Raw genomic sequence first — 21,465 nt, forward strand, 5'->3', positions numbered from 1 at the left:
CATGTGTCAACTTATATTTCACTCATGCTTAATGTGTGACCGCAAGCTTATTTTTAGGCTTCAAGTCTACTTTCCTCAGTTTTGCCTGATTAATGCAATGATAGAGGATTCATTTCCAGCACTGCTGTAACTCCAAGTTATTCATGTTCCAAATGAGTTTCAAAAAGGGATGAAAATTATTTTATTAAACATTCTTGTCAAACTTTGCCAAATGTTGAAGGAAACTTTTCATTTGCTGTCTCGCTTGAAACAGGGTATTATTACTTTTTGGAGGCAGAATGATGATGACAAATCTTTCAGGTGCAATTGTTTTTAGGTGTACAATTTAAATCACATGGACAAATTCATAGAATGTATCATTTTACATGTGAAAAAAAAAATAAACTCAGGATTTGTGAGACGTTTTATTTTTCTCCTTCAAGCTTGAGTTTTATTTTTTCAATCTGAGCAACAATCATCATCAGCGCACAGTCCGGACTCCAGATGAAGTTGCGAGTTCTCACTTTTCATTGTAAATATTATTTAAGCTAAGTATTGTAAGTCCTTTGGTGAGTCAGTCCTTACCCTCCATGACCGATTTCTTGACCGCGCACGTCATTATGAATAATTAACCCACAATGCATTGCACGTTTAACATGCCAGTAAAACTGTATTCTTAATGTGTACATACAAAAAAAAAGTAAAAACAATCAAATACACTTTTTACGAAGGAAAATAACCAAAATAGTGTGGCGACAGGGAAATCGTGCATTTCTTTGGTCTTTTATGTTACTGCACTGTCTGTGCATTGTGTAATAAAAAAATCACTTCCCAATCGCTTTCTTCTATTTATTGATATTATTACAGTTTTGGTTAACTGCTTCCGTACACCTGGTCTGCCCCTCGTTTGAATCACCAGTTACAAATTAACATTTGGTGAGAACCATTGATGATGCAAAAAAGTAACTCTTGTTGGTTTGAAGAAGTAACTGTAGTCTAATTACTTTTCCCGGGAAAAGTAACGCGTTACTTTGGTCATTACGTTTTTTGGGACTAACACGTTACTTTGTAACGGCATCACTGCTGTATACAGTATATATATATATATATATATATATATATATATATATATATATATATATATATATATATACACAGTATATTACAGTACACTTTGACATTGCTGTAACTTCTACAGTTATTTACCACATTCCATGCAGTAAAATACTTTAAAGTGATGACCGATCCATCCATTTTCTTTACCGCTTATCCTCACTCATTATCCTCAACGAACAACCACTCGCGCTCACATTCACACATACGGGCAATTTAGAGTCTTCAATCAACCTAGCACGCAATTTTTTTTTTTTTTGGGGGGGGGAAGTGGGAGAAAACCAGAGTATCCGGAGAAAACCCACCCAGGCACGGGGAGAACATGGAAACTCCACGTATGCGTACATGCACACTGTATCTATTAATATCTTCCTGCTAAAGTGATATATACATATCTTAAATAAGCTTCTTTTATATGCTTACTTGGTTAGTCCATTCAATTAGCACTCCTGCTAATGACAAAATATTGTTCCTCACAACACATGTACACTGGCGCATGAAGGTGAGCACACATAAGCACAGACTAGTGCTCGCATCCACATACACGTGTATACACACACACACACACACACGCACACACAAAGTCAAGCCTGGCAGCAGGTAGTAGGGGGTGGGGCGAGTCTCGTTAATCCTATTGCTAAGCAAAGCTCAGGTCATGACCTGGAGTTCTGTACTGACCAAACCCTTACTAAACAGTTGGCCAAAGTGCCACAGTCAAATATGTTTAACAAAATAGCAATTTTGGGGAAAATTTTGGGTGACCATGTTAGATTTTATTCACTATGTTAGCCCCCTGTTATTTTTTACCGTCCATTTAGGCTATTTTTCTAATCTTATATTCCTGTAAAAATCAAGATGTCAGAAAGTAGGAAATCGAAAATGTAAACTTTACACATTACGGGTGTGTTATCAAAACAAAAAAATGTTGCTAACTATTCATCCAGCCATCTGTTTTCTGAACCGTTTCTCCTCACTCGGGTCGCAGGTGTGCTGGCACTTATCCCATCTGACTTCAGGCGAGAGGCGGGGTTCATCCTGAACTGGTTGCCAGCCAATCGCAAAGTTGTGACTAATCAATAGAATTACACGGTGGACGACTGGTTAGCACATCTGCCTCTCAGTTCTGGGGGACTGTTCAAATCCCGGCCCCGCCGGTGTGGAGTTTGCATGTTCTTCCTCTGCCTGGGTCGGTTTTCTCCTCCCGCATCCCAAAAACATGCGTAGTAGGTTGATTGAAGACTCTAAATTGCCCGTCGGTGTGAATGTGAGTGCGAATGGTTGTTTGTTTGTATGTGCCCTGTGATTGGCTGGCGAAATGTTCTGGGTGTACGCCGCCTCACACCCGAAGATAGCTGGGGTAGCGTCCAAGCATGCCCGTGACCCTAGTGAGGAGAAGCGCTATTGAAAATGGATGGAATGATGAATGATTGACCCATTCAATTTCCAGTTGGATGCAAAATAGAAGACGCTGCATAGCAGACCAATGAAGACATTTTGCAGTTTGTGGTACTCTATACATATTGGTTTCACCACAGCATGTTTGAACATTTGTCCTACAATATGTAGCCTGAATGCATCATGTCACCAGCTGCCTCAAAGCAGGAGTGGCCTGGGGTTGCCTTATCACAGAACCTGCCCTTTATGCCTTGTTAGGAACGCTCTACTCCCTCCCTCCCTCCATGCTTCCTCCTCCTCAGTCAATCTCCCTCTCTGCACTCTGCCACACAGTGTCTAATTCATGCTAGCAGCAGCATGCTGCAAGCCCGTCTGCTCCGCTCAGCTTGTCTCTCACGATGAACGCTTTTTGCTCTCTGCTCTGTATCAAATACAGGTAGGAGGGTTATGAACACACACACACACACACACGCACACACACACACATACACACAAACATGCACGCACACACTGGTTCGAAGGCTGTTGACAAACTGTTGCTATTTGGGGAGTTGTTGCAGATTTGGATGCACTCGCATACTGTATGTACACACGCTGACTTGCAACTGGCACGTCGAATAACACCACCCATGCGTGAAAGCATACCCACTTATAACGAGAACGACAGTGGCTTTTACATGCAACTATTTAAGTTCACAAAGGCAGGTTTGTGAATTCTTTCAGTGTACACACACGAGTACGACGTCTGCTTCGTGAGTTTACAGATGATACTTACTGTCGGCAGATTTTCAACACCAACAATATGTGTGATTACTGCACTTGCCGTAGTTAACCATTCAGTGTAATTCCACGTTTAGTCCATTAACAGCCACGAAAGCCTCACCCGGCCTTTGTCTTAATGTCACATAGAAACAGAAATAATGTTTGTTTGTCATACTAATGTCACCGTGATACTTAATTTAACATGTTGACCAACATTTCCTGTGGTAATTGTACTATTATCCACAAGGTTAATTATCTTGCCTATTATACATGCAATAATTGAGAATAACTAATTACTATTATGCTTATGTATGTCATTTAATTACAATTTATGAAATTGTAATCCGTTACAATACTGGAAGAAAATGTATAATTAAATTGCAGCTGCTTTTGGAAATTCCTGTAGTTACAATTTTAGTGACATTTAACAAATAGCTGCAAAAGCTCAGATTTTTTTTAAATATCACTTCCTCCTTCTAAAGCCGACACTTGTGATTGGCTTTCTCTGTTCATGTGCATTTTTGCTGTAGTTGCAAACATGACATATTTTTCCAAATATGACCTCAATGCGCCACCTTGTGGTGCAATCTATTAGTTTTTCTGCGATTTTGGAAAGGTTAAACCCATAGGCTATGTTCACTCTACAGAGCATGATGCCCAATTCAATTTTTCCGTTAAATATGTGTAAAATGTTCATGTTGTAGGTCACATAAAACAAAAACAAATGTGACTTCTACTGTGTATGTCCTCAAAGTCGAGGCGCTGTGTTTACAAAGGTAAGTATGGCCTCTTGCATAGGTCTCGAAATGACGCATTTGTGGCTATCTGTGGCAATTTCAAGGATTTTGCGCAACCGTACCCAACATTTTCTCACGTTTATCAGACTGCTGCTTGGATATTGTCTAAATTGTCATTAGATCAACATGGTATGGAATGGTGGTTTTCCACATGCTTATCACATGTCGTATAATGCCACATAAACACTTGTTGTTCACTTTTTTTATGTATTTATATTTGCTTTATTATCAGTTGATTATTTGTGTAAAGAATGTGTGGTTACTTACAAAACAATGATTGGTGGTTTTAATCCACTTTTTTTTTTAGCGGAAACATCCGTCCTGTTGATGCATTCATTCAAAATTAAGAAAAGTAATCAAAATGTAATCAAATGTAATTGTATTTACTTTGAGAAAGCAATTGAAATAGTTACTTTACAATTACATTTTCAACAACGTAAGTTGTAAATGTAACCAAATACATTTCCAGAATAATCTTCCCAACATTGCATACATGCTTATCAATCCATTTACCTTCAAGGCACATTTTCTTTATCTTTATCTCTGCTTAAGACATTATAATTTTTAGACCTTTAAAACCTTCGAATGACAAAATACTTACTTGAATATAATTTTTTTATTGATTAACAATGAATGTACTTATTTTTATCATGGTATGTTTGAAGAAAAATTATGTAATTTTCACATCCCAATGTGAAAAAGTAAAATGATTCAACATTTTGTTATACTGCTATTAAATCTTTTTTGATACCCCGAAATGCTCCCCCGGGCGCTTCAGCTGCCCCCTACTCCAGTGTGTTCCACTAACACGTGTATGGGTTCACTGTGATGGGTTAAATGCAGAGAACAAATTTCGTGTGCATGCATATGAATGCTCATGATAATAAAAGAAGATTCTACTTCTATTACTTCTACTTAAATGTGTATTTTATAGGATTATACACAGTAATATTACTATGTTCTTTGCTCGTTGTATCAATATCTAATGTAACTGTAGTTTGAAAGTCTTAGATAATCAAACAAATGAGCACAACTGTGTGTTTTTTCATTTAGTAGGGCTGTGAATTTCAAAATATGAGCATATTTAAAGTGTACTATATTTTCCCTAAAAGATCTCTATGACATTCATAAGTCTCAGGAAAACTCCATGCGCCGTGATTTACAGCCAGCCTCAGACTTCAATGGGTCACGCCTCTTAAGTGGTTGCGCACAAATTCCCAGGTTACGCATGGTGGGTGTGTCAGAAGTCTGGTCGGGAGAAAGCACGTAGATGAAATGTGTGCAAGCCAAGCGCATGCAAACATTAGAACATGGCCCCATCACCCAGGACCAAAAGGACATGCTCACACACTCCCATGGGGTCAAAGGTCATCTCTTTAGTTTTTGAAAGATTAAGTATGCAATTATTATTCTCACAGCAACACAAAGCAGCAGGCTTAAAGCAATTGTCATCCAAAAAAATTGACTGACACAGTTATTGTCTGGCTGTTTCTGCATTCATTTGTGTATATTGTCAATAAAAGAAGCAAACTCACGGATCCTTAGGGTGGTCCAGTACTACACTTTGCCCTTGGAAAGTGTCCCATGTAGAATAACATATTGTTCTGTTCGGCCATAGGGCCTATAGCACCTGTGTCCGACCCAAGACCCGGGAGCCAGATCCGGCCCGCCACATCATTTTATGTGGCCCGCGAATGGAAATCATATGCAGTGAACTTCCCTGATTCTTGCTAAAATCTCTACTAATATTTCAAATTGTCATGTAATAAATAATTAGGTTACAATACTGCCAAGTATTTTTTGTTACCTTAGCTCCCTTTTCACAGTAACTTCAACAATAGTTGAACAAACTATTATCCATTTGTTGGCTCTATGTGATAATACGAGGAGGCGATTAAACATTTATGTAGTTTCACAGTCATAACGGCCCTCTGAGAGAAACCGTAACTACAATGTGGCCTGCGATAAAAATTTGTTTGACACCCCTGCCCTAGAATAAGATAAGTACTAAGAGAGACACAGTGATTATTGGATTCTCAGAACTACACCCCCTCCTATGGTTACATACAAACTAACATTGTTTGTTTACATTGTATACAATAATCTTTCTAAAAGCAAGACCCAGGTCTGTATGATAGGACTATAGAGGGATGTTTTTTTTAATTTTTCCAGTGCCCTGGAATTGTATGATTCTCCAGACGATTTAAAAATGGGGCACCAAGCATCGACCAATCCAAGTAATTGCACATATTTTTGAAGACTGAATTGACCAATTGGCATGAAATAGCCACTTGGTCCAGAACTGCACACGTTTATGAAAAGGAGTTCTGGGAGTCATGTCCTTGTAAGAAATGAGATTAGATTGTTTTCCCTGTCCAAGTCATTCATTGTGGCAATTTGCTTCCTTCCAGTCATGTTTGTAAACTTCTATTTAGCCTCCCCAAGTCTTTTATTATCCATTTTACAGCCATTCAATTGCTGCCCGAGGTTGCTTCTTCTAGGAATGCTGTGTATTTACCCTGAGCTCCTGTATTTTACTATTTCAACCCTGCCTCTTTTCCACCGATGAGTTCCACTTGCAACTGGCTTTTCACCTCCTCTGGCAGGTCCACCAGCTGTGCTGTCCCTTTTATTTGTAGAGTGAGCAGGTGCATATAAAAAAAAACCTCATGAGTACTCACATGATGGGGGGGAGTTTAGTTAGTGTATCAGGCAGTTAGAGGGACATAGCTGCAGCCATGCCTAATTTTATACCTCAGATTGTTTTTGTGTTTCCACATTAAGGAAAACAGTCCTCTTTTTGTTTTAATTACTCATTAAAAAAATGACAATTCAAGCAACAGGGTTTTCCTCATGTTTTCCTACAGTGTAGGCTGAACGCTACAGCTGGCTACTAATTTGGACTGAATGGCTGGCAACAATGTTAAATCCCATTATTTTTCAGGTAATAGCTTGTAGCAACATGCTGAAGAATAAAACAAAATATGAACTAGTTAATTTTTGCAACAGAGAACTTTGAATTATTAAGATTTTGAATTATGAGCTATGAACTGAATTAGTTAATTTTTAGAAAGGTGAATTGAGCTTTTAACTAGTTCGCATCGGAAATTAACTTTCCCAACACTGTTGCTAGTGACGTACGGCATCCCAAGCCATGGAACATTCCTCCTCATAATTACAATCTGAACTTGAGAAGGAGTTTGTACAAAATGATTAAAAAATCCCACGCAATCCATGCACACCGACTAGATCGCTTTAAAAGCGATTTAAACTAACCAGCGCTAAATCCATTTCATTAGTTGAGCTCTGCTACTGGATTGAGCCCAAGAACTACAACAACTAGTTGCCATTGTTATTTTTTTTGTCCACAGCGGGACTCAAACCATGACCCTCTGGATCCAAAACCAAAAGTCCTTCCAAATGAGCTACTGCCACTCCATATTAATTTATGTCAACATCATAACCTTCACATTGGATAAGCAATGTTACCATGGGATGCTATGACTTATTTTCAATCTATCAAGAAATATGGTACAGCAGTGCTTAAGAACAGAACAGTGAATCTCAAACACAACTTAAATGTGATGAAAACAATTATCTTAAAACTCTTGTTCCCTTTCCCAGGGGTTGTTTCCAAACAACACATCTCTATGTGGAGGACAGCAGTTTGCCCAAGATGGTGGCCAATGAGACGGCACCTGTTGCCCCCATCGCAGGTAATAATCAATGTTGTACTTCTCACCTGGGATGCAACTAATGACTATTTTGATTGATGACTAGTTATCGACTATTGCATGATGAGTTTAAAGTTATGTTTGTCTTCTGCTGAAACACCAAAAATTGCTTCATTCGAAAATATTGCTGCTCATTAGGCTACTTCCAAAGTAAAGAACATTTTGGACTGGATACCAATTACAGTCAAGGTTAGTTAGTTAGAGCTCTGAATGACATTAGGCTGCAATTGTGGTTTCTGTAATCTGGAGTTTTTTTATGGGAGCAGGTGATTGGCCTACTGCCCAACATCAGCATCTGGTTTTCCTCGGTGTTCTCATGTCCAAGTACGAACCAGGATCCGACGCTGCTTACAGTCAAGGTTTTTAAAAGACAGCCAAAGTACCAATGCCCCCCAAAAAATAAAAAATAAATAAAAATAATTGAAAAAAAAAAAAATATATATATATATATATATATATATATATATATATATATATATATATATATATATATATCCATCCATCCATTTTCTTTACAGCTTCCACCTCACTAGGGTCGCGAACTGCTGGAGTCTCCATCCATCCATTTTCTGAGCCGCTTCTCCTCACTCGGGTCGCGGGCGTGCTGGAGCCTATCCCAGCTATCATCGAGCAGGAGGCGGGGTACACCCTGAACCGGTCGCCAGCCAATCGCAGGGCACATATAAACAAACTGTCATGAACGGAACAGAGGATAGGACCCAAAAATGCACAACACCAAAACAAATGGACAGTTTCAAAAACAGAGGTTTAATATACGGGCAGAGGTCGGTACACAGGCAGACAATCCAAAAAAGGCAATAGCATCCAAAAAGAGAGGCAAAAAGGCGAGGTCGATAATCGGAACAGGGTCTAGTCTTACTGTGAGTCTTTGACGTGGAAACAAGGAATGCTGGAACGCGACGACAAGATACAATAAACTGGCAACGAGAAAGAATGAGAGATTAAAGGTTAAATGCAAGGGGTAATTAGGGTGAACGAGGCACAGGTGGTGAAGATGCTCTCAGGAGCAGGTGTGTATGAAAACAGGGGGAAGACAAAAACCAGAACACACACCCATGACAGTACCCCCCCCCCCTCCCCCCTTAACGGCCGGCCCCAGACGGTGAGTGATGAGAGTGTCCAAGTCGGTCGCCAGGTCTAGTGGGACCAAATGATCCTCGACTGCGGAGGATAGTCCTTGAAAAAAACGCATCGAGCAGTGCCTTATTATTCCACTGAGTCTCAGCTGCTAGAATGCGAAACTCAATCGCGTAATCTGAAACCCTGCGCTTGCCTTGTTGTAAGGTGACAAGGGAGCGAGCTGCCTCACGATCTGGTGTGGAATGCTGAAAAATTTACTCCATAGTCTTTACGAAAAAAGCCCACGAATGACATGCGGCGGAATTGCGGCTCCATTCAGCAGTAGCCCACGCCTCCGCACGACCAGTCAGGTGGGAAATTATGAAAGCGATCTTTGCCCACTCGGGGGGAAGGCAGCTGCGTGCAACTCAAAGTGGAGTTCGCACTGAGTGATGAACGGCTTAATAGTCCCAGAATCTCCAGAGAACCTCTCCGGTTGAGAGAGCAGTGGGCAGACAGCAGCGGAGGTGGCTGCATGGTGACTGCTTCACATGGAAATGTTGGTACCCTGCTGTGCCAACTGGTTCCTTCTTTTGAATCATTTTCATAAGAACTTCAAACTGTGAGGCCACCTGCCTTATCATATTGTCCTGATGCGCTGATAGTGCCTCTCGATGAAGGTGGAGGGCAGCAAGCTGTTCATCCTGCTTCGAAAGGGTTTGACCCTGCGCTTGAAGGGCTTTGCGCACCTGAGTCTGCTGGGTCCATGTTATGGCCAGTTCGTTCTGTCATGAACGGAACAGAGGATAGGACCCAAAAATGCATGACTCCAAAACAAATGGACACTTTCAAAAACAGAGGTCTAATATACAGGCAGAGGTCAGTACACAGGCAGGCAATCCAAAAAAGGCAACAGTATCAAAAACGTGAGACAAAAAGGCGAGGTTGATAATCGGAACAGGGTCTAGTCTTACTGTGAGTCTTTGATGTGGAAACAAGGAATGCTGGAACGCGACGACAAGGTACAACGAACTGGCGACGAGAAAGAATGAGACACGAGGTTAAATGCAAGTGGTAATTAGGGTGAACGAGGCACAGGTGGTGAAGATGCTCTCAGGAGCAGGTGTGTATGAAACAGGGGGAAGACAAAAACCGGAACACACACCCATGACGCAAACAACCATTTTGCACTCACATTCACACCTACGGGCAATTTAGAGTCTGCAATTAACGCATGTTTTTGGGATGTGGGAGGAAAGCGGACTGCCCGGAGAAAACCCACCCAGGCACGGGGAGAACATGCAAACTCCACACAGACGGTGCCGGGATTTGAACCCCAGTACCCAGAACTGTGAGGCAGATGTGCTAACCAGTCGGTCACCGTGCCGCCTAGGTTGAACATGATTTGCAAATAATGTATTCTGTTTTTACCCACACCTGCTCGGCGTCTCTCATCGTGTGCAACTCCAGAGTGGAAGAGAGTCCAACCCCTCTCGAGAGGACTGGTAACAGAGCCCAAGCTGTGCGTGGAGGCAATATCTAGTCTGAACTTCTCGACCTCACACACCAGCTCGGGCTCCTTCCCTGCCAGAGAGTTGACATTCCACGTCCCTCGAGCAAGCTTCTGTAGCCCGGGGATAGGATCGCCAAGGTCCCCGCCTTCAGCCACCACCCAGCTCGCACTGCACCTGACCCCTATGGCCCCTCCCACAGGTGGCGAGCCCATGGGAAGTTCTGTTTTTCGTGGACACCCTTATGCTTGAACATGGTGTTCGTTATGGACAATCCGTGACGAGCACAGAAGTCCAATAACAGAACACCGCTCGGGTTCTGATCGGGGGGGCCGTTCCTCCCAATCACGCCCTTCCAGGTCTCACTGTCATTGCCCACGTGAGCATTGAAGTCCCCCAGCAGAACGATGGAGTCCCCAGCGGGAGCGCTCTCCAGCACCCCCTCTAAGGACTCCAAAAAGAGTGTGTACTCTGAACTGCTGTTTGGTGCATAGGTACAAGCAACAGTCAGGACCCATCCCCCCACCCGAAGGCGGAGGGAGACTACCCTCTCGTCCACCGGGGTGAACCCCAACGTACAGGCGCCGAGCCGAGGAGCAATAAGTATACCCACACGGGAGATCGACAGGCAGATTGGTGCAGCGTCTGCAGTGATGCAGACTTTGTATCGATCTGTTGTGGTAAAGAAGGAGCTAAGTCGAAAGGCGAAGCTCTCGATTTACCGATTGAGCTACGTTCCTACCCTCACCTATGGTCACGAGCTGTGGGTCGTGAGAAGAAGAACAAGATCCAGGAAACAAGCGGCCGAAATTAGTTTCCTCCGCAGGGTGTCTGGGCTCTCTTTTAGAGATAGGGTGAGAAGCTTGGTCATCCGGGTGGATCTCTGAGTAGAGCTGCTGCTCCTTCACATCGAGAGGAGCCAGATGAGGTGGCTGGGGCATCTGATTCGGATGCCTCCCGGACGCCTCCCTGGTGAGGTGTTCTGGGCACGTCCCACCGGGAGTAGACCCCGGGGACGACCCAGGACACGTCCTTCGGCTGGCCTCGGGATTCCCCCGGAAGAGCTGTACTGTTGTTAAGCTGTAGAAAATGGATGGTATTGGTTTTATTTATGTTTAACACAACGTCCCAACTTCATTGGAATGGGGGTTGTATAAAAGGGTGAATCATTACAAAAAGTGCATAACTACGAATGAAAACTTGTGAATATCCCTCACATTTATTAACTTTGCTAATCGCTTGCTAATATGATTAATACATATTCAAGTCAAGTGCATAATATAAATCACCCAATCACCCAAACGAGCCACATTTGAGAATATGAGTATTTTTTATATCGAGTTTGGTCTGTCTGTGGCTGTACTGTGGCTCTGAGCAACCAACAAGCTCACGTTGCTGTGATATCACATCACTGAGCGTAATCTTGTGATCACAGCATATATGACGTTACGTTTGCTACAAGCTACGTTTGAATGTAAACAAACAACTGCATTTTTCTAACAGTCAATAATTCATCCAATGGCATGGAACACACATAAACGATTGGTTCAATTCTCCTATCCCATGTCGTCCTCTCTCTCGCTTCAATTTACTGCATTTTGCCACCAGCTATTGTCCCTCTCCAGATCTCCTCTGGGATGCATTCTTCACCGAATGGACATTGGCCAGCTCCACATTCAAACAAAGGCGAAAGTCCAATTGCACTGATATTCTCCGCACATTAAAATACCATGGCCAAAAGCCTGGAGTACAAATGGCCCGGTATGACACGTAAAGGGTGGAATGTGTAAAATAAGGGGAATAGTAATGGAGAGCTTATAACTGGCGGCGCCATTTCCCAAAAACATGCGTGGTAGGTTGATTGAAGACTCTAATTAGCCCGTAGGTGTGAATGTGAGTGCGAATGTTTTTTTTTGTTTACGTGTCCTGTGATTGGCTGGCAACCAGTTCAGGGTGTATCCCGCCTCCCGCCCGAAGATAGCTGGGATAGGCTCCAGCAGCCCGCGACCCGCGTGAGGATAAGTGGTACAGAAAATGGATGGATGGCTGGATCTTATAACGAGGCCGCTGTTGAAGGGGCACACAACGAGTGCCGATACCTCCAAAATGCTGAAAACTGTCCAAAAGGGCTTAGCATGATGCACAACCAACATTACATGAAAAGAAAAGGGTTAAAAAATACAAATGATCTCGAACATTTGCAGAACTATTGTAATGGGCTGCCAACTCACAGGCGCCTCTTTCATAATAACTAATTTATTTTAATCAAACAATTACAGTGGAGGTCATTACAAGTCCTGTTTTAAGACATGCAAGTATTCACACAGCAAGAAAAATATGCATTTATCGAAAAATGTATGTATTACTTCAAGATGTATTGATAATCGGCAACTAGATTGAACCATAGCCTTCTGAATCATAATCAAATTATATCGTGAGGTGGTGAGAGATTCCTGTCGCTAATCGTCAGTTATTTTAAGGCCTGGTACACACATAAGGATGTTTTTTGTTTTTTTTCTGTGAGAGACCCCACACATGAAGATAAAAAAATCAGGCATTTAACCGTTTTGGTTATATCGTGTCTCGTGTGCTTTGATAATCTCGACACAGGACACCAAGCACATATTATGTTCCACCACTGATCTCGAAGATTCGTATAATCGCACGTGATCTCATAAAAATGAAGACGAGCAGACGGGTATGCGCCGATTTTACCCGAATGTTTCCGAAGGGAATCCACTTTTATCCAAAAATCTGACATTGGGTAGAACATATTTATTTATTTTTTGTTTAGTTTTATTTATTTATTTCTTTTTTGCAGGGCAGTCCTTTGATTGGTTACATTCCATTCCACGTCACCATTCTCGGCGCCATGACGCCGGGAGATGTCGGCTTTCCCCACACACGAAGAGTTTTATTCGTAAATATTGAACATTTTCGTTATTTAAGATTGTCGGCCCCCACCTGTTTTGCAACTTACTATCGGAATAAATTCACTCTTAGCACACCTCAGACCTAAAGATAATCTTATCTGATAATCTTATAAGACATAAGACTGTCTGGCATTTGACGTGCTTGGTCGGGAAGGGGCTTAATCGCCACAAAAACACCCGATTGTCTTTGTGTGTACCGTGTTTAAGATTATTAGGCTCAATACAAAATTAAATAAGCATACCAAGGTCCACCGTCTTGAGCGTTAAAGGAGTTTGACTCAGGTATACACTGCTTTTCTGTATATTGAAGTAATGGAACTGAATACATCAGCTCTTTATCCACATCTTTTGTTAAAACTCAGAAGCCTGCTGTGTTTAGAGAGAAAAAACGTCAGAACAAGAGTGCATCATATTGTTAATATTTGATGAAAACTAAACTCACAGTGGCTGTGGGACAGAGTGAGCAGTTACCTTCTCAGTGAACATTGCTCAGTTATCCACAGTGAATATAAAGTATACACAACCGTGTTCAAATGTCAGGTTTTTGTGGTGAAAAAAAGAGAGACCTAGATAAGCAATTTCAAAAAAAATTCCACCATTTTAACCTATAAAATGTACAACTCAATCAGGAGGAGTGGATGAAGCTCAATTTCCTTCACCTAAACAGTTCGAAAACAGAAGCTATCCTAATTGCGACACCTTATCAACGCCGTTCCTCCAACATCACCACTATCACCTTCTCTGGTCAAAATGAGGAAAGGGGGATCCCTTTCCTCATCTGTCACCAACTTGGGTGTTAAAATAGATCCTCAACTCACACCCACGTCCAACACCTCTGTGAGACATCTTTTAACCACCGGAGAAACATAGGCAAACTCTGTCCAACTCTCACCCTGGCAATTGCAGACAGGCTCACCTTTGCCTTTTCCAGGCTGGACTATTACAATGCACTTCTCATTGGGATTTCTGCCAAGACCATTCAGAGACTGTTGTACTTTCAGAAAAGCGCTGCCAGGATTCTTGTGAGGGTGCGCAAATATGATCACATCACCGCCATCCCTGCACAGCCTCCCTATCCCATATAGAATTGAGTACAAGGTCTTCCTCCTCACCCACCACTGGATTCAGAGACGTGCCCCTCAGTACCTAAAGAAAGTCCTCATCTCCCCAGACTCCTTCATGCACCCTCTGTTCTGCAACAACAAAGGCCCCAGATCCAAGCTCTGCACTTTGGGTTCTGATCCTGCGGAAGCACTCTGCGGCCCATGGGTTGTGCTGTAAGATGTGTCAACAATAATGTCAGGAATAGCATGCTAGAACACCTGAACGTTAACTGGGTGTTAATCAGAGGCACTTTAAATTGTGGCAGGTGTGTGCTGACTCATATATAACATGAGTTTGAATGTGATTAGTTCTTGAAGTACATACCCACATTCCCAATTTATAAGAAGGTGTGAAGTGTGGACACTAAAACCACATTGTGATTTGTTTATTTTTACTTCCCCTCAAGAAAAGATTTCCTTTTGTGTTGTACAGGTCATAGGTCAGATTAATGGACGAAAGAGTATGAAATGGTTATCTTGGTCTTAATCACAAAAGCACAAAACCTGGCATTTTAACACGGCTGTATAGACTTTTTATATTCACTGTAGGTCAAGTTTAGCTTTATATTCAGTGTCTGCCATTGAGTATGAAACTGTATGCAAGGAAGCAAAAGATGCCCTGCATTTTGTGATCCATCCAAAAGCTCCAAATAGCTACGGTAGAACAGTGTAGCAACCTTGACTTTTTTTTTTTTTTTTTTTTTTTTTTCTCCCATTGGTTGCTCCTCAGTGCAAAAGCTATAGAACTGAATCCCAACCCCAGGCAATTGCAGGACATTTTTTTTTTCCACAGTAGCACATTGTCCCTCAAATACATAATAAAGGTTTCACATATTTAACCTATAAAACCCCTTTATTCTCACATAATTACAAACATTTATGTAGTTTTGTATTTAGAGATGTAGTTGATTGTAAGTCAAACCGCGGTCAGTCATGCAGTTGAAACTCATAAAACAGTCAGTTCAATTCTGTTGATGCATTTGTCCAAATGGTTCTGAAAAACCTATAGCTTTCGACTCCAAATACCGTATGTGCTTCATGTTTGAGAGGAAGACAGTGACAGAGGAACATTAGAAGATGGACAAAACCGCAACGCCAACCTTTATTAGTGCTTTATTATTTTTGGAACAACCAGCGTAGCAAAATGTCAGTGACATTTTATCATCTCTATTTCAAATTATTATTTCAAAGTTGATTTTAACTTACCAATGCTTTTTGAGTCAAGACTGAACAGTTAGTCTTTAAAAATAAATAATGGAACATATCTGCCAATTGTGTTAATCTCCTAAAAACTTGAAAGTGTTCTTGTAACTCACGAAATCTGCAGTTTTCTGTCAAATTCCTAAAAATGTCAAATCTAAATTTGATCTTCAGCTCTGCTCCCCGTTATAAACTGGAAAAACAATGTTGTGGAATGATAGAATCTCATGTCTTTACAAATGAGAGGCTGAAAATGTCAATGCAGTTTCTGCATTTTGTTCAATACTCTTGTGAAAATAATTTAAATGGTTACACATTTCTGAAAGATCCAACAGTTCATTACTACTAATAATATAAAGGACTGGGAATGGCTAAAGACTATTCTTTCGCCACAACATGAAGTATGCAGTTAAATTAGAAATTATGTTGCAGCAGCAGTTTGAGGTGTTACACGATCTGCACATGGCTGTGCTCGTATTACTCTTAAAGGTGGCTTAAATCTGTTCTCATGTTCCTACTTCAGATGATACAAAAGTCATTCATGTGAAGCACTTCATCAAGCATGTCTCAGAACTCTCCTCGAATAACTTGCATGGATACTCACAGGATTTTGAGGTAAGTAGTAAATTCCTGTTTCTGCTCGAAACTTTACGGTCAAGTACGGTCACGATGAAACCGCTGCATCGTCCACTCACACTGTGAAGAAAGTGAAATAAAAAGCAACAAAATGCATAAACGATACCAATTGGCAGCGCATAGAAAAACCTTGTGGGAAGAAAAGGCTACATTTGCATTCGTTTATCTGACCGCATTGAAGTGAGTGGGATTTTATGCAATCGGGAGAATGGATTCTGACAAGAACGAGGCAATTGTCGGCAGTTAATGACATTTATTGTGAAGCCGCACACAAATACAGAAGGAATCTTTGCCAACATAACATCTCATAAAACAAAAAGCCTGATTTAAAGCTATAATCCACCATTTGTGGTGCCCCCTACTGCTAGACTTCAGCATTACAATAAAGCAGGCCATCATTTCATCCCCATAGTGTTATTATTTTCTTGTCTCCCGCCAACCCCTCATGGGTGAATATACACTGTGGTGTAATAGAGCTGTTGAAACTCGCAAGGTAGATAAAACAGGCGGAGAGAAATTGTCAATCAATACCCGGCGGACATATAAGTTGTCTAACTACTGCGGTTCTACAGTACCTTTTGTTAATGTAGAGACACACACAAACATTTCCAGGTCCACCACCCCCCCCCCCCCAAACCATTCAAATAATGTAAATGTACATTATAAAGTCAACCTATTTTACTTAAAACACACGTCCACACATCCAATGGCTGAATCACAGGAAGATAAAGAAATTGTGACAGAGAGAAACTCCCTACTCCATGTCATGACAGGTGGAAAGGCAGCAGCGTTAGACCTTTACGAGACTCATTTATAATAAAGTGGATAAAAGTTGTCGCAAACCACATTGCTGGGTTAAAAGAAATGAGATAAGGATCAACAAAAGCAATAAAAACAGATAAGCAAAGAGGAGAGGAGTATTGGGTAGCACACGTGACCACCCAAAACAGCTGCTTGCATCTGTCTCCTCCAAAAATGGTAGGTGCTGTTCATTTGCGCCAATTTTATATTATATTATTCTGTGATTATTATTCTGTGTTTTATGATACAGAAACGCAAAATAATATTTTTTTTGTGAGATTTTTACAACCGCGCCCCTTTCATTGCTCGACAAAATGCATCATTTCTCATCCTGCTACGTCATTTGCGGTGCGCCACCAACTGGGCCAGCGCGGAAAATGAATTGGGTGTTTACTAAATATATTAAAAAATATATATATTGAAAAATACAGCAAGATATTAGAGGAGCTGACAGACTTAATCAGAATTGTGTCATCCCCTCTAGTAGTGGCTTAAGTGAAAATATTTGTTTTTAACTAAAAAAAAAAGGATTGGTGGATTTCAGTTTTAAATGCTTCCATAATGGGTCAAATGGCAAAAAGAAAACAAATACTCCAAACAAAAATTTAAAAAGTTGTAGAGCACTATTTTCTTTTTCTGTTAGAAGGGGGCTACTTTCTGCTGCGAAAATGATTTGACCTGCACGGAAGTCAGGATCCTCATTATACTGTACTTCTTCACACATGGCACCCCTCCATCCTTTTTTCTGTCTCTACCTACCCTACGTTCCTGTTTTGATTGTTTTGCCTTATTTGTGTAATACCGCTGAAAATGAAAATAGTGCAAGCGATCAAAACAATACCTCTAGGATCTCACGCTCATGCTTTATACATTTAGAACATTTAAAAACAGACAATGGTGTGAAGACTCTTGATATTTTGAGTACACAGGTGCATAGGTTTGTAATTTCATCTGGTATTGCCTCAGGTGAAAATACCAAGAACCGATCGCACACATATCGGCTTATGAATTTACATGGTCTCACATGTATAACAGTGAAGCTTTCATCAGCAACAATAAGATCGGACTTTATTGATTCCTCAGCCGTGAAATTAATTCCTTAATATACAGTATATATTATTGATGAGATGGCTTGAAAGAGCTTGGATTGATTACAGGTCAAGTGGTTTTAGACCAGAATGTAGACAAGATACCAGAAAGACATGTAATTATGTGTTGATGTGCAATCGTTTGTGTCGGGGTACATACATTTTTATATTTCATCTTTATCCAGTCTAGAAACACATTTTAACGAAAGGAAAATATTTTAACGAACTGACTTTATGGCCTAACGTTGGCCAATAAATAACACCAGCAACAACCATCACAAAACACATAACCAAACATTTGTAAACACACACACACACGAAAGAAAATACCTCACACATTCATTCATTTTCAATACATCTTATCCTCAAGAGGGTCGCGGGCACGCCGTAGCCCATACCAGCTATCTTTAGGCGAGAGGCGCGCTACACCCCAAAAGGGTAGCCAGCCAATCGCAGGGCACATGCAGTATAAACAAACAACCATTCGCACCTATGGGAAATTTAGAGGGTTCAATTAACCTACCGTGCATGTTTTTGGGTTGATACCAGAGTACCCAGAGAAAACCCACGCAGGCACAGGGAGAACATGCAAACTCCACACAGGCAAGGCCAGATTTGAACCCGGGTCCTCAGAACTGTGAGGCGGATGTGCTAACCAGTCCCCCACCTTTGTCACTATCACAGGAGCTGTTATGCTAGGAACCTCATAATTTGGAGCATTGAGGTAAACCAGAAGCACGCAATTATCAAAAATGTCCATATTATGATATAATAATAGTGTGATTATTTACTTTTAGTTATTGCAGATTTTTTTTATTTGAAAAATGTTAAATATATATATAGGAAATGTATCAAACAGGTGTACATATGTATGGAATAGAAATAATTGAGTATAACGTTAAGAACATAGACAACACATTTAAATACAGTATCTACATTTTAGCTGGAAAGCTCTAAAACTGCTTCAATCTCATGTTATTTTTTGTTCATATTCCTCTAAAAGGAGCTTCATAACTGCATTTTGTGATGGTTGTAATTTTGGCACTGGTCTTGTCATCCTGTGTGTGCTGTTGTAGAAGACGATTGTCTAATCGCATTGTTGTCAAGGAAAAGGCATCCAGTTACCAGACCTCGTGTGTTTAGTAAACCCGATGTTGGACGAGGATATTTAAACACAAAGCTAACCGCTTCACTACGATGAACTGTTGCATTACATGAGTGGTTATAGGCTACAGCTTAACTACAGTACATGAAAATCTAACATCACAGTATACTCAGCAAAGTAGCGGATATGCTCCCGCAATTGGAGGTGCCACAGGGACTCCCAACCACTTGATAACCCCATTCGACCACTAGGAGAATGCCTGGTGTACGTCAAGTAGACCTTAACCTCATTAGCAACTTCCCGTCAAATCTTGATTCCTCGCTTCAAAAGACTCCTTCCCCGACCAAAGGGTTGAGGGACCATCCCTCCAAGAAGACAAGACTATTTGGTTAATATTCAAACATGCATAAGGCGCCACTCACTGGCGTTGAGAGGAACTGCAAGCTCGAACCCGTGGACTCGCCTTTGATGTTTGTTAACTGAAGATAAAATGTCTGCTTTAATAGTCAGTATTGTGCTAGTTTTACAGGTCCTCTGCAAGATTGAGAACTGTTCCTCGTGATTTGAAATCCAACAGTACGAAATATTGTATTGAACAATAAGCAACCGATCTGCCACGACCAAAGTTTAAACAATGATTCTAAGCGTGAGACTACAAAGTTGGGAATGTTTGATTAATATGATTTCTAAACCCATTGTCTGGTTCAAAAGTCAGAACTAGACTCAAGCTGATGGGTGTGGTCTCCCTCCAGTTTCTCCGTCCCCATTGGACACGCCCTCTGGGTATTTAAACTCTGGCCCTCTTTTTTTTGCGCTCTTGACTCTCTCTCTTCTTGGTCTTCAGCTTGTTGGTTCCTGCTTCGGCCAACCCCCTCCCCCTTCTTTTTGTTTCCATTGTCCTTGGGCGCCTCAGGTGCCACCACGTGCGCGAACGCCTGCCGCAACCAATCCGACGGCATTTTTGATCGAAGAATCATGTGGCTTCGATCGCTTTTCCTAGCCACGATAGGTCAGCGGGGCTTCAGGGAGCCACTACCGGCATCCCACACCGGTCCCGCGTGCATCTGAGGGCCAGAGGCCGGCCCGCCCATAGTTTAACCGGCAGGAAAGTTACGAGCGCACCCAAATGGGACAACAATTTTCCTTTTCCATTTCTTTTTGTTTTTATTTTTGTGCATCTTTTTCCTTCAACCAAACCTGCATCATTTCCGCCTCAGGTCTGGAGGAAGACCGCTCCCCAAAGACCAGCTGATCTGCATTCGTGAGTTGACACTGCAATCCTTACTATGATGAACATCAGTGTTAAATAAAGTTGGGGAAATTACTAGCTTAACATGAAATCCCAACTTTGTTTTCTCTCGCTCTGACTCAACGCAGTCAACGCTCACGTTTCCAACTTTAGTCCAACACATGATGTTCTATTCCCCTTTTCGTACGCCGATTGTCCTTCTTTTTACCATTATTAGTGTTATTTTCTTTCTTTAGTTAGACCCCTTTTGCGTGTTTCCGTCTAGATCCCTTGTTGATATCATTAAATATACCATAAAATGCCACTCTTGGTTGTATTGTGTGTGTTCTGGGTTTAAGTAAGAACTCGAAATTTCATAAAGTGTAGCATCCTTCAGATTACGAGACTGATAAAAAGGTTTCTCGTCATTTTTATTAAATTGTATACATAAAAAGTGACGTGGTGCCCTTTTCGAGACATTAGTTTGATTTTAACAATTACATTTAAAATTACACTTATTCTTTTGTCCTAATTTAATTACATTTTTATTTGACAAATATACGCTACAGCAGCGACATTACTAGCCACGCTACAATAGCTGGATAGCTTCCGCCATCTTGTAAGCAAGCTCTTTGCCTGTCAGCGTGGGCAGAGTCCCATAACCCTCGCTTTTAAGTGAGCGCCCCGACCACACTTGGTTTCAAGGGCCATACACCCCTTCATCTTAGCCCTTCCCCTTGGAAATGGGATACCCCTTCGTTCTTGTGCGCACGTAAAATCAAGGGCTAAGACGAAGTGGAAGGGCTAAGGGGTAGAAGTGAGATTGTCCCTACAACTCCATTCTAATTTCAAAAATAAAAATAAAGTAAAAACCAAAAAGTCTCTTGTGAAGCTCCAGAGAAAATAAGATTGCAAGGTCAGAACAAACTCAAGTGGCCGTGTTCCTTGTTAACCATGCTTATTCAAGATGCCAGAAGTTGTTTGCTTGCCTGGCAGACAC

General features: G+C 41.3%; 1 protein-coding gene across 6 annotated transcripts in view; it reads left to right on the plus strand.

Annotated features, from left to right (window-relative positions):
• LOC133408831 (receptor-type tyrosine-protein phosphatase gamma-like) overlaps nucleotides 1-21,465 on the plus strand; it is a 436,974-nt gene that overhangs the window by 387,485 nt on the left and 28,024 nt on the right. For all 6 annotated transcript variants that reach the window (XR_009769331.1, XM_061688097.1, XM_061688098.1 and 3 more), the window contains exons 14-15: nucleotides 7,671-7,762; nucleotides 16,131-16,222. Coding sequence is in view for 5 of the 6 variants with exons in the window: in XM_061688097.1 (XP_061544081.1) it covers nucleotides 7,671-7,762; nucleotides 16,131-16,222 (184 nt within the window). In the remaining variant the exon portion in view is untranslated. The remainder of the gene's footprint in view (nucleotides 1-7,670; nucleotides 7,763-16,130; nucleotides 16,223-21,465) is intronic.

The sequence above is a fragment of the Phycodurus eques genome, chromosome 10, assembly GCF_024500275.1.
Source record: "Phycodurus eques isolate BA_2022a chromosome 10, UOR_Pequ_1.1, whole genome shotgun sequence".
NCBI lineage: Eukaryota > Metazoa > Chordata > Actinopteri > Syngnathiformes > Syngnathidae > Phycodurus > Phycodurus eques.